Genomic DNA, 12,799 nt, shown 5'->3' on the forward strand with positions numbered 1-12,799 from the left:
TTCTCTGATTGGCAAGGACTGCGGTAGGCTACCCCTAAAGCCAGTGTGTGGGGTCCCTTAACTCCAAGAAGAGGGGAGGTGCGTCCCCAAAGGCGAAGTATGATCACACTCACGGGAAGAGGGGTAGTGGAGGGGGCACACACAGCAGCGCCTTGGGTAGAAAGATTCATAAGGGCTCCACTCGGAGCACCTCATGGATTGCAGAAGCAGGGCGGCCACTATCACTGTTTCATAGCTCAGGAAACTGGGTCAGAGATTTAAAAGTGGCACTGTATTACCCCGAGAATAAGTGGCAGAGCTAAATCTCAAATCAGCCACCCTTCCCTAGATGGAATCTTTCTTACTAGACTTCTTTAATTACGCCTGCCTGGAATGGAGCCTGTAGGAAGCAGACGCCAAGGCAGCTGTCTGCTGGGACCTGGAGGTGGTTTTCTCCCACAAACCCTTGCTGAGCCCTGGCTGCTGCTGCGTGGCCTGACCCCACAGTTACTGTGCCCGCATAGTCTGTTCACTGGGATGGACAGGCCCAGAAGGCAGAGCCAGCTGTCGAGCGCTGGAGGGGCACTTGCACCCTGACTGCAGGAATAAAGCTCTTCATTTTTATGCTTGTAATAAATACTAGCATATCAGTCTTTTAAAATGCAAACAAAAGAAGAAAATAGAATTGGGCCACAGTCTCATCGCCTAAAGTTACCAAACAATACCGTGTTAGGTCTCTTCAGACTTTATTTCCCTTATAGGAAATAGACTTTTAAAAGGCTTTGGCATTAAACAGAGTTGTGGTACACACTCCTCTGGGGTCTAATCATTAGCATCAGTATCCTGTGCCAGCAACCACTCCTACAGCTTCGCAGTGAGGGCTGACGGTGTCCCAGGGTCCAATGAGGGCTGGTGACGCTGTCCCAGGGTCCAGTGAGGGCTGGTGACGCTGTCCCAGAGTCCAGTGAGGGTTGGTGACGCTGTCCCAGGGTCCAGTGAGGGCTGGTGACGCTGTCCCAGGGTCCAGTGAGGGCTGGTGACGCTGTCCCAGGGTCCAGTGAGGGCTGGTGACGCTGTCCCAGGGTCCAGTGAGGGCTGACCGTGTCCCAGGGTCCAGTGAGGCACTGTCAGTCTTCCCCTTGCAGGGAACTGGAGGGGGTGTGAGGTTTTGTTTTGGATCAGGGTCTCATTCAGTATCCCAGGCTGGCCTTGGACTCCAGCAATTCTCTTGCCTCAGCTTCCCAAGTGCTTGGTAGTGCTCCTACCTTTATATATATATTTATTTATTATGTATACAATATTCTGTCTGTGTGTATGCCTGCAGGCCAGAAGAGGGCACCAGATATCATTACAGATGGTTGTGAGCCACTATGTGGTTGCTGGGAACTGAACTCAGGACCTTTGGAAGAGCAGGCAGTGCTCCTAAGAGGCGTGGGCTCTATGCTTTCACTGTGTGAACCGAGTTTTAGTAGATGCTGAAAACATGGGTGTGAGCCCCTTGATTGATCTCAGGAGGCTAGAGTTCTAGGTTTAGATTTTTAATTGTATGTTTTTACATATTTATTTTGTGTACATGTATGTGTTTTTGCATGTTCACATGGATGTGAGCATGTTTGTGTGCATGTGGAGGTCAGAAGATAGCTTTCCAGAGCCAGTTCTCTTCCTTCACCTTGTGGTCCTGGGGATAAAACTCAGGCTTAGTGGCAAGTGCCTTCACCCACTGAACCATCTAGACGCTATAGACTATTTTCTTTTCTGTGCTGGGCATGGAGTCCAGGACCTCCTGCATGTGAGGCCAGTGCACCACCAAGTGAAACCCCAGCCTTGGCTTCTGTTTCTTTTAATACTGTTGAGCCTGGTCATTAGAAAGTCGGTTTAGTTATGCTGACGGCCTCTCTCCTTTGCCCCTATGTTCTATACAAATCTCCTTTGGCTTTTGGGTGTTTCCATGTTAACTCTTGCTGACTCGCAGGTGCACTAAGGGGACAATTTTCAGGAATTTGACATTAACCAGAAGGGACATTTAAAGTGAACTTTCAAGGTCTCTCTGGCCCTCTTGTTCTAATTCCAGGCCTTGAATAGGAAAGCCAGTCCATTAATATTTCAGCTAATGTCAAATGTCTTTAGTGCAAACACTGCCCTGGGGAGAGGGCTAGTACACGGAGGGAGAGACTTGTGCAAAGCTCAGATGCAGCAGAGGAAAGACGTGCAGCGCGATATATTTAGAAAGCAAACACCAGCACAGTGGTGGGTTAACAGAAATAGAAGGGAGCAGAGGAGCAAGCATTTGGGGAGAGCAGGGTTCACAGAACATGTTCCGGTCGCCTGTGAGCCCGCAGGATCTCCCAGGTCCTGCCCTTCTGCTCCAGGGAGCCCCCAGCTGGTGCGTCACACAGCAAGGTCAGAACTCCTTTGGCAGGGGCTGGAGAGATGGCTCAGCGGTTAAGAGCATTGCCTGCTCTTCCAAAGGTCCTGAGTTCAATTCCCAGCAACCACATGGTGGCTCACAACCATCTGTAATGAGGTCTGGGGCCCTCTTCTGGCCTTCAGGCATACACGCAGAAAGAATATTGTATACGTAATAAATAAATAAATAAATATTTAAAAAGTATGAATTTTATAAAAAAAGAAAAAAAAAAAAAAGAACTCCTTTGGCAGGCACTGTTGGGTCTCTGCTCTTACATAGCTCTTAGATTCAACTGTGTTGAATCCCAGTGGTAGTGGTGCACACCTTTAACCCCAGCACTCAGGAGGCAGAAGCAGGCGGATCTCTGAGTTCAAGGCCAGCCTGGTCTACAGAGTGAGTTCTAGGACAGTCAGTGCTACACAGAGAAACCCTGTCTTGAAAAAAAAAAACCACAAAACAAAACAGTTGTAAGCGCCACATTGGGCTGCCATCTGTCGTAAGCCACCTTTTTGGGGCGACTTCTATCACAGTCCAACACAGGTTCGTACGTTCAAGGGTAGGGGCACGAGGATTAGAAACGTTAGGTAGGAGAAACAGAGATATGAAAGAAACACAGAGACATAGGATAGTACCGGGAGGGCAACTCCGCAGATACTGCATGCTGAATTCTGTGTTCTCCTGTGTTTGATTTCCATGTGCTTTTATACCCCAATATAAAAGAGGAGGAAGAAAGTAAAAGACTGCTTTAACACCACACAAAGGACATTCAGAACAGTTACTTGTTTCAGTACTTGAGACATCAAGCCGTTATTTCCTGAGTAAAGTATTTTAAGTCCCGGGCAGAAATAGGCAGTGAACACACCCTAGACCAAGTATCCTGTAGGCAGCCACTCCCTGTGTCAAACCTCCTATTTTAAATGAAGGAGCATAGGAGTGTGCTGGAATTCTCCGACCTTTGGTCAGGGTGGAGCGGATGGGCCCTCTTAATGTCCAAAACACCAAGTAACCACATCCTAGGCCAGGTGTGTGGCCACACTTGTCAACATCTTTGAAAGAGCAAAAATAAACTCAAATTCTCTGAACTTCAGACAAGGTGAAAGGGGTTCACTCTGTACGGGTCCCAACACGAAACAAAAAAACTCACTGAGTTTCCAAGGACAGGAATATCAACAGAGAAGCTTTATGGGAAAGAATAAGTCTAGTAGTTTGGCCTCAGGATGAGATTGGTAAGATTGGAGCAATTCAGAGAATATGTACCCCCCACCCAGGACACTTAACAGGTGCTTCTCACTAAATAAAGAAGAAATTGCCCTAAGGGAAAAAGCATCCCAGTTGGGGTAAAGAAGATAGGAAGAAAGAGGCAGCAAGAAGTGAAAGGCTTTTTAAAGGCGGCCAGGAAAGTTCCAGAAGGTTCCAGAAATTGCAGCCAGTTACCCTGCCAGAGGGTGGGACTTTAGTAGTCCAGTGGTGACTGTCACAGCTGTCCCTGCAGCTGCTCTCTTTCAGTGGGGTGCAAGGGGTGTGCAGTGTGTGTGACCCCAGGAGATTTCTGGGAAGGCCCAGGCAGGCTTTCATTATGGTTTCCGTTGCTATACAAAGTGCCTGACAAAAGCAGCTTGATGGGGGGGGCAGTTGATTGAGGTGGGAGGACAGGAAGGGAGGGAGGGTTGATTGAGGTGGGAGGACAGGAAGGGAGGGAGGGTTGATTGAGGTGGGAGGACAGGAAGGGAGGGAGGGTTGATTGAGGTGGGAGGACAGGAAGGGAGGGAGGGTTGATTGAGGTGGGAGGACAGGAAGGGAGGGAGGGTTGATTGAGGTGGGGAGGACAGGAAGGGAGGGAGGGTTGATTGAGGTGGGAGGACAGGAAGGGAAGGAGGGTTGATTGAGGTGGTGGGGAGGACAGGAAGGGAGGGAGGGTTGATTGAGGTGGTGGGGAGGACAGGAAGGGAGGGAGGGCTGATTGAGGTGGGGAGGACAGGAAGGGAGGGAGGGTTGATTGAGGTGGGAGGACAAGAAGGGAGGGAGGGTTGATTGAGGTGGGAGGACAGGAAGAGAGGGAGGGCTGATTGAGGTGGTGGGGAGGACAGGAAGGGAAGGAGGGTTGATTGAGGTGGTGGGGAGGACAGGAAGGGAGGGAGGGTTGATTGAGGTGGGAGGACAGGAAGGGAGGGAGGGTTAATTGAGGTGGGAGGACAAGAAGGGAGGGAGGGTTGATTGAGGTGGTGGGGAGGCTGGGACAGCTGGTCACATCCATGCGGTCAGGAGGGCTTCAACTCAGTTCACTCTTTTTTTATGCAATCCGGGACTCCTGCCCATGGAATTGTTTGACCAAATTTAGAATGGGTATTCACACCTCATCTAAGTCAATCTAGAAACTCCCCCACAGTCACATGGTGTATTTCCAGGGTGGTTCCAAGTCCCATCAGGTTGGCATTTAAGATTAACGGTCACAGACTCCCTCTCATTTGTGATGTCATCTTGGGAACATTATCCCACCATGGAGGGTGGCTGTGGGGTACATGGACCCCAGGCCATCTCCCAAGGTGAATACTCCCTCATTTATGGCTCCTGCCTGTATCTGAAGCAGCCCCTTCTGTGACAGCTCCAGCTTTACACTGTGGCTGTGGTCACAGATGGGGATGACAGGGACAGGGAAGTTACAACTGGTCACTCCCCTTGTCATGTGGGTCCTGGGTGTTGAACGAAATGACCCTGAGGTAACTTAGAACCCAGAGCTCCACAGTACTGACAAGCTTCTTCACACTCAGAGGTCATGGTTTCCGCTCCCGGGCTCTTCACCTGAGAAGCAAGTCCCCAATCTATAGGGTTAGGAAATCATGTCTAGACTTAGGGAAGCGTTAGTTTCACACTAAAGCCACCAGATGGTGCTGTAACTTTACAATATTGTTCCCTAGCAGTTCCAGAAGAAAGTCAGGGAGCCTCTGTGCCATTAGGGACTGCTTAGGGGGATGTCTGATCGTTCCAGATCTGCCGTGTCTTGTGACCTAGCTTGATGTTTTCTTTTTTTCTTTTCTTTTCTTTCTTTCTTTCTTTCTTTCTTTCTTTTTTTTGTTTTTTTTTTTTGTTGTTGTTGTTTTTTTCGAGACAGGGTTTCTCTGTGGCTTTGGAGCCTGTCCTGGAACTAGCTCTGTAGACCAGGCTGGTCTCGGACTCACAGAGATCCACCTGCCTCTGCCTCCCGAGTGCTGGGATTAAAGGCGTGCGCCACCATCGCCCGGCCTAGCTTGATGTTTTCGTGATAAGACAAGTCTGAGAGATCATTCACCTCTCTTGAGTGGCCCCTGCTCTGATGACTTCCTGAGCACTGGCATCCTGGGAAGAGTCCTTTGTCTCCTGGGCAGTCTTACTCGTCGGCTGTGACTTCATCTAGGTGCCTTGGGCACTCTGATGGGTCTCAGCATCAGGCAAAGGGGCTGTTGCAGGGACTCTAGTGACCTGAAACTCCTCCCTGGAGCAGATGGACCAAAGCAGAGTGGGCCTGGAGCTGCTGCAGTTCACAGATGTGGCCCTAGAGGGCGATCACAGGCTGTGTCTGCAGCTCTGTCTCTGGCTATCCCTCGCAATTATTTATGTTTTTATTTGGCTAGTTCTTTGCAGTGCTGGTGATGGGATGGAAGAGCCTTGTGCCTCCCTGGCAAGTGTCTGCCCGTCTCCACCTCTCTTCTCTGTAATTCTTTTGTCCAGTGACAGAGGCATCCCCTCAGGATTGCTTTAGCATCTACAAACCTGATTTTCGTTCCAGTCTGAACCATTCAGCTCTGCCAGAGCCTCTACTACCTCATAACGATCTCGCCCCATCGTGGGGCTCAGCAAAGCTTCTAGATGTCATTACCAATTCGTGAGGTCCCAACTTATCTTGGTCTGCTCTCTATTGCAGTGATGAACACCCTAGCCAAAAGCAACCAGGGCAAGAAAGGGTTTATTTGGCTTACACTGATACATCACAGTCCTTTCTTGAGGGAAGTCAGGGCAGGAGCCATGGAGGAAGCTGCTTACTGGCTTGCTCCCCATGGCTTGCTCAGCCTGCTTTCTTACACAACCCAGGACCACCAGTGTAGGGGTGGCCCTGCTCACAGTGGGACTGGGCCTTCCCACATCAATCATTAATCAAGAAAATGTTTCACAGACACAACCACAGAACAGTCTGATGGAGGCAGTTCCTCAGTTGAGGTTCCCTCTTCCCATGTGACTCTTAATTGTGTCAAGTTGACAGAGACTGCCCAGCACACGGCCCAATCAACTTCTTAACACCCCCGTAACTGCGGTTCTATTCAGCCTTCTCATGCCGTCAAACCCTTCTTAGGCCCAATTCTCCTAGGAAAGCCAACCCTTTCCCTGTTGTCTTCCAGCGCCTGGTATTTATAGAGACCTCAACCAGCGATAGCTAAGGGATTGGCTTCCCTTGCATTGCTTAACTTTTGTCTGGAGGGATGAGTAGCAACACTACTCAGTTCCTCTGCTTCTGCAGCACTGGGGCTGATCCCGTGCCCCTTCCCACAATGCACCCTCCTCCCGCCACCTCAAAAGCCAGACTGTGGGGAGCTCTTTAACTGAAGAGTACTTTCTGAACCTCACAGTTCAGGGGTAGCACACTCCATAGTCCCCATAGATTCCTATAAGCCAGTAGGAAGGCCCTGTCTGCATGTTGAGTCTTAGCGTCTCCCTTCCTCTGTATTAGAGGTTGGACCTGGAAGCTGTCACCCCTCCCTTCTGTCTCCTTCTCCTCCTCGATGTCTGATTCTCCCCAAGTTCTCAGGAAGAGCTATTTAGCACATACCTAATTTGCACCCCCTCTGCGCTGTGTCTGTCTGTGTGTACAGAACAGCAGCCAACACCTCCAGCTCCTTCTTCTCCCCTCACCCCCACCTATTATGCCAGATCAGAGGCTAGTGCAGAGGACAGTGTCTATGTGTCCTTCCCCACTGTCATTCTTCCCTTAGGCAGGACCGTCCTTTCTGGGCAGATGGGTTAGCTTCAGTGGCCTGTCTGCTGCTACAGACTACGCAGGCTCCCACCTCATTCATGCCGCTGCCAGGATCACAGGATACTCTCTAGTCCATTATCTGTGTTAGGAGCAGACCCTATTCATCAAGGAGCAGTGTCACCCCAAGCAACATAGACGGAGGCATTCTCCCTGGACATCTCAGGACATTTCACTCTCAGGGAGCGGTCTCAGTTTGTCTGGCTCATCACAGTGCCACCGCCCTCCCCCAACCACATCTTTGGTTTGTGTCCCTGCTCCCGAGTGAACCAAGAGATCAGTGAAATGTACCCACCCAAGTCCTCCCGAGTTTAACTGGGCAACTACATCATGGAATGAGTCTCCTCCCCCAGCAGTTGTTAACTGCTTATATATTCTCAGAGTGGGGAGGGACTCGGGTGCCTCGTGCGGCCTCCACTGCAGATGTGAATGGGTCTGGTATTGTGAGAGTCTATCGTAGGTAGTCACAGACACTTTGGTTTCAAGACAACAGGCCTCTCCCCTCCATACTGCCCCACCTACCCTATTCAGGGATTACTTTAGTCACCAAGTCTTCTTGGGAACTTCCTCACCTGATGGAACTGGGATGACAAGGCCTTGCTACCCACTGGCTGCCTCAAGTATTCCATGAATATTGACAGAGCTTTCTGTCCTGCCTGGTCCCGCAGCTGTTCAGTCCCAAAGAAACACACAGAGGTCTACATTAATCATAAACTGGTTGGCCTATTAGCTCAGGTTTCTAATTAACTCTTTCTTACATCTTAAATTAGCCCATAATTCTTGTCTGTGTCAGCCACATGGCTTGGTACCTTTATCAGTGAGGTATTCTCATCTTGCTTCCTCTGTGGCTGGGTAATGACGACAGACTCATTGTTTCCTCATCCCAGAATTCTGTTCTCATCACCCCACCTCTACTTCCTGCCTGGTCACCCCGCCTGTACTTCCTGCCTGCCTACTGGCTACTGCCCAGCTACTGGCTAATTAGCATTTTATTAATACTAGACCACTTTTCCCCAGCGCCTGAAGGCTCTTTTGAACCTCCCTCTGGACTCACCAGCTCTGTCACGGCCATAGCACTGAGGTCTATCATATTCTTGAGTTTAGCCTTGCCTCTCAGGGCGATCTTTCCTTCTCTCCCCACACTCCCGCTCTCTGCTTCTGTGTCTCCCGAGACACTGTAGCAACTTCCCTGACTTGTGTTTTTCTCTGCCAGGTTTGATCATCCGGTGAGCTCTGTCATTCCAGTGAGCTCTTGTGACTGGGAAGATTTAGGGTTGTGTCTCCTCAGCACCATTACACTCTTACTCAGTTCCCCAGGATTCCTGTGAAGAGGCCCACAGCCCACTTCAGTTATGGTTTATACTGCATTTTCATCTTCTATAGATCTAGCATAAAAAAAAAACCAAAACAGGTTCTTGCTATATAGCATAGGCGCCAGAATATACTGCCTCAATAGGCATGCTCTGTAACACTTGGTATACAGTTGTTGTTTTTTTTTTTTAAAGCTATTTATTTCATTATTTCCAAAGCCCAGGCTGGCCTTGAACTTGCTGTTTAGCCAAGGCTAGGCCGGTACTCTGGATCCTCCGACTTCGAACTCTGGAGTCCAAGCATCACAGGAGTACCCACTAAGCCCGGCTGTAGTAAGCTGCTTTTATTCTTTCACGGTCATGTTTTTGAGGGGTTGCTTCCTCTTGGGTCCCTGCAAATCGAGTAAGACCTTCCCATTGTCTCCCGTTTGCTGTGTTCACGCTGTTCTCCAGGCCGGCTGCTTTGCTTGCTCACCGCTGTTTCTGTGGCTGTTTTCCCCAAATGTCTTGTGAGTCTTCCTGGTTCTTTTGTGCCTGACCAAGGTGACAGCAGACTGCTTGGTTTCAGGGTGCCGTGGGTTTCCTCTGTGGGTATGTGGTCCTTGTCCCCTGGAGGTGATAGATGCCTCATTGTGTGGGGAGCTGGCTACCTTCTCTACAGGTTGTGTTCTGGGCAAAGGTGGAAGCAGAGGATCTTGAGGGACCAAGGCTCCACTCCTCAAAACACACACATAAGAAACAGCAGCTAGGATATTCTAACCTCTTGTTTATGCCTCACTAGGCTTTCCATTGTTGCTAAGATTGCACAGATTCTCAGTTAGATCTTTGTTGCTATTTTGTTTTTTGAGACAGGGTCTAATCTGGAGCCTAAGATGGCTTGGGTCTTACTATGTGGCCTAGGCTGGCCTCAAACCCATGGCACTTTCCTGCCTCATGCTAGGATTACAGGAGTGAGCCACCATAGGAGTCAGACTTCTTACTACAAGGAAACAATTATTTTTGTTATTATTCATCTCAGATCTTTCTAGATTCTTGTTCTGTTTTTACCAACTGCTTTCTAGACCTACAATACCACCTCTATTCTGAGACTTATTGTCATTCCAGTCTTCTTGGGTTTCTTAATTTCCCAGGTCTTTTGCCCCCTAGAAGACATCCTTGAATAACTCTCTGAGAATTAATGAAGAGTAAACCACTTGAGTCCTTGCATGTATTAAGTGCCTTTATTTTGCAACCATAATTGAAAGATAATTTAGTTGCACATAAAATTTCTAGTTTAGAACAAACCTCCCGGTCTGGGAACATAGCTGAGTGGTAGAGCACTTGCTAAGCATGTGTGAAGCCCGGGGTCCCCCACCACGGGGGTCCTCAAGAGGTGGGCGACTCTGAATCCAGAGTTCACTGACTTGGCTAGGCCGAATGGCTAACGAGCACCAGGAACCCTCTGTCGCTGCCTCCCCAGCTGTGGAATTACAGATATACATCATCAAACTTGGCCTTTAAAAAATTCCATTTTATAAGTGTGTGTGTGCTTGAGTATATGTGTGTACCACATATGAAGGTCCCACAGAAGACAGAAGAAGGCATTATATCTTCTGGAACTTGACTTCCAGGCAGTTGTAAACCCCCTGATATGGGAGCTGGAAACTAAACTGTCGTACTCTGGAATAGCAGCCAGTGCTTTTAACTTCTAGGCCGTCTCTCCAGACCCATACCTATCTTTTTATGTGGGTGCTGTAAAGTCAAACACAGGTCCTTGTGGTTGAATGGCAAGCCTCTGTCTCTGCTTCCTGATCCACAAAGAAATAAACAAACTGCTGCTTCCAGCTCCCGTTACTATGGAGACCCTTGTAAACAGAGACTGCTTGTTTTCCCGGCTGCCCAGGCCTGAATAATCACACAGAAACTATATTAATTACAACACTGCTTGGCCAATGACTCAGGCATATTTCTAGCTAGCTCTTACATCTTGCATTAACCCATTTCTATTAATCTGTGTATTGCCACGAGGCTGTGTCCTACCAGTAAGTTTCCTTCTCCTTTGGCAGCTACATGGCATCTCCTTGACTCTGACTGCTCTCTCTATATATATCTCTTCTAGCCTGGCTTTACTCTGCTAAGCCACTGGCCAAAACAGCTGTATTCATTAACCAATATGAGCAGCACATATACAGAAGGATATCCCACATCAGACCCTCACGGCCATGGCCCTCTTGCCTTGATGATCTGAACCCTTCAAATTATGAGTCAAAACAAATTCTCCTTTAAGTTTCTTCTGGTCAAGTTTTTGATCACAACAACGAGAAAAGTGACTAATACAGTATCATGGCCTGTTTCCATCAGTCTCGTCTTGTTTTGTTTGGGAGATTTTATTTATTTTTATTTTATACGTATGTGTGCTTTGCCTGCACATATGTCTGTGTACCATGTGTATGCAATACCCTTGAAGGGTAGAAGAGGATGTTGGATGGATCCTCTGGAACTGGAATTATAGGTGTTTGTAAGCTGCTATGTGGGTCTTGGAATTGAACCAGTGCTCTTAACACCAATTTACCTCTCTAGCCCCTAAGTTTGTATGATATTTTTATTACTATAAGGGAAAATGTGAACATCCAGCTCCCTGTGTCCTTGTGGGCTGGCTTCATCCTCCTCCCCAGCTTACTTCCCATTCTTCTCCAGTGCACCAATCATCTGGCATCCCTGTATCCTTCCGTCCCCATGGAAACACCACTCTTCTTTTATTTCTCGGTCCCACTTGGAGTCACTATTTGTATAAGGGTCACCCCTCCTGTGACTGATGAAGCCTGTGAGTTAGCTCTCCATCTTTCCTTAGACTACGTCTTCCCAGACCTGACTGAGAAGGTGGCTTCCATGGAAGATCCAGGTCAGGCTCAAGACCTGCCAAACTTCCCCTCCATCCTGCCCAAGACGGATCTTCCTGAGCCTCCCTGGAATATGCCTCTGGAGGAGGAGGAGGAAGAGGAAGAAGAGGAAGAAGAGGAAGAGGAAAGGGAAGAAGAAGAGAGGGAGAAGGCAGAAGCAGAGGAAGAGGAAGAGTTGCTCCCTGTGAGCGGGCCCCCAGAAGGAACCACCATGCAGGCCCATGACTCTTCACCTAGCGTCAGCAGCACCAGCAGCCAGGGTCCTGGGGCCACCAGACACAGGCAGGAGGATTCTGGGGACCAGGCCACATCAGGCATGGTGGTGGAGAGCAGTGTGAAGCCCACCTTGTCAGTGCCCTCAGTTACCCCAAGTACAGTGGCCCTGGGGGATCAGAACTATAGCCAGGAGTTTGGGGGCACCGAGTGGCCAGCTGGAGGGCTGGGGGTACAGTCTGAGGTCACCCAGGCAGCTGGTGAGGAGGCCACCCTGGGAGCAGCTGACTTAGATGACCAGCAGGGGGCACTGCCATCCTCCGCATTCCCACAAACAGTGGCTCCAAGTGGGAGTGAGGTCCCCGGTGAGGGTCACCTTTACCCCAGAACCCCAGACTCTTTCCCACCTGGACCACAAGACAGAGAGTCAACCCCTTCCTCTGCTACCTGGGGACAAGAAGGTCTCAGTGAGCAGCCCCTGGAGGGTCAGGCAGCGGAAGCTCACTCACTAACACCGTGGGACTCTACTCAGGTAAGACAGAGGTGCAAGCTGCCCTCCGTGTAAGAATGCCTACTGTCCTCCGGGTCCTAAGGCTGTCAGCAGCAGTGTGGTGTGGTGGGGGCTGACCAGACCTTCCCCACCTTTATGGTCAGCACTCATGCACATCCTTCATACACACAGGCTGCAGGAGGGAAAGGAGTCTTCAGTCCCCAGAAGTGCCAGGGCAAAAGGGCATCACCAACAGTGAAGTCTCTGGACCGGCCAACCTTTCATTTATGACACCTGTTTAGTCTTAGGCCCGTGGGGTGGGGTCCCTGGCATGGCAGTTCAGGAGGACATGGTTGTCTTCAGACCTCAGGCCTGCACCTCCTCCTGCCGTCCAGAGGCCTCTCCTGAGGCCTCCGTGCCCTGCTTTCTGTCTCCTGCACAGGTGATCTGCAAGGATTGGAGCAACTTGGCTGGGAAGAGCTACATCATCCTGAACATGACGGAGAACATAGACTGTGT

General features: G+C 49.6%; 1 protein-coding gene across 1 annotated transcript in view; it reads left to right on the top strand.

Annotated features, from left to right (window-relative positions):
* Positions 1 to 12,799, top strand: part of Podxl2 (podocalyxin like 2) — a 34,850-nt gene that overhangs the window by 15,368 nt on the left and 6,683 nt on the right. The window contains exons 3-4 of the mRNA XM_075983536.1: positions 11,529 to 12,322; positions 12,723 to 12,797. Coding sequence (XP_075839651.1) covers positions 11,529 to 12,322; positions 12,723 to 12,797 — 869 coding nt within the window. The remainder of the gene's footprint in view (positions 1 to 11,528; positions 12,323 to 12,722; positions 12,798 to 12,799) is intronic.

This window comes from Microtus pennsylvanicus, chromosome 8 (assembly GCF_037038515.1).
Source record: "Microtus pennsylvanicus isolate mMicPen1 chromosome 8, mMicPen1.hap1, whole genome shotgun sequence".
In the NCBI taxonomy this organism is placed as follows: Eukaryota; Metazoa; Chordata; class Mammalia; order Rodentia; family Cricetidae; genus Microtus; species Microtus pennsylvanicus.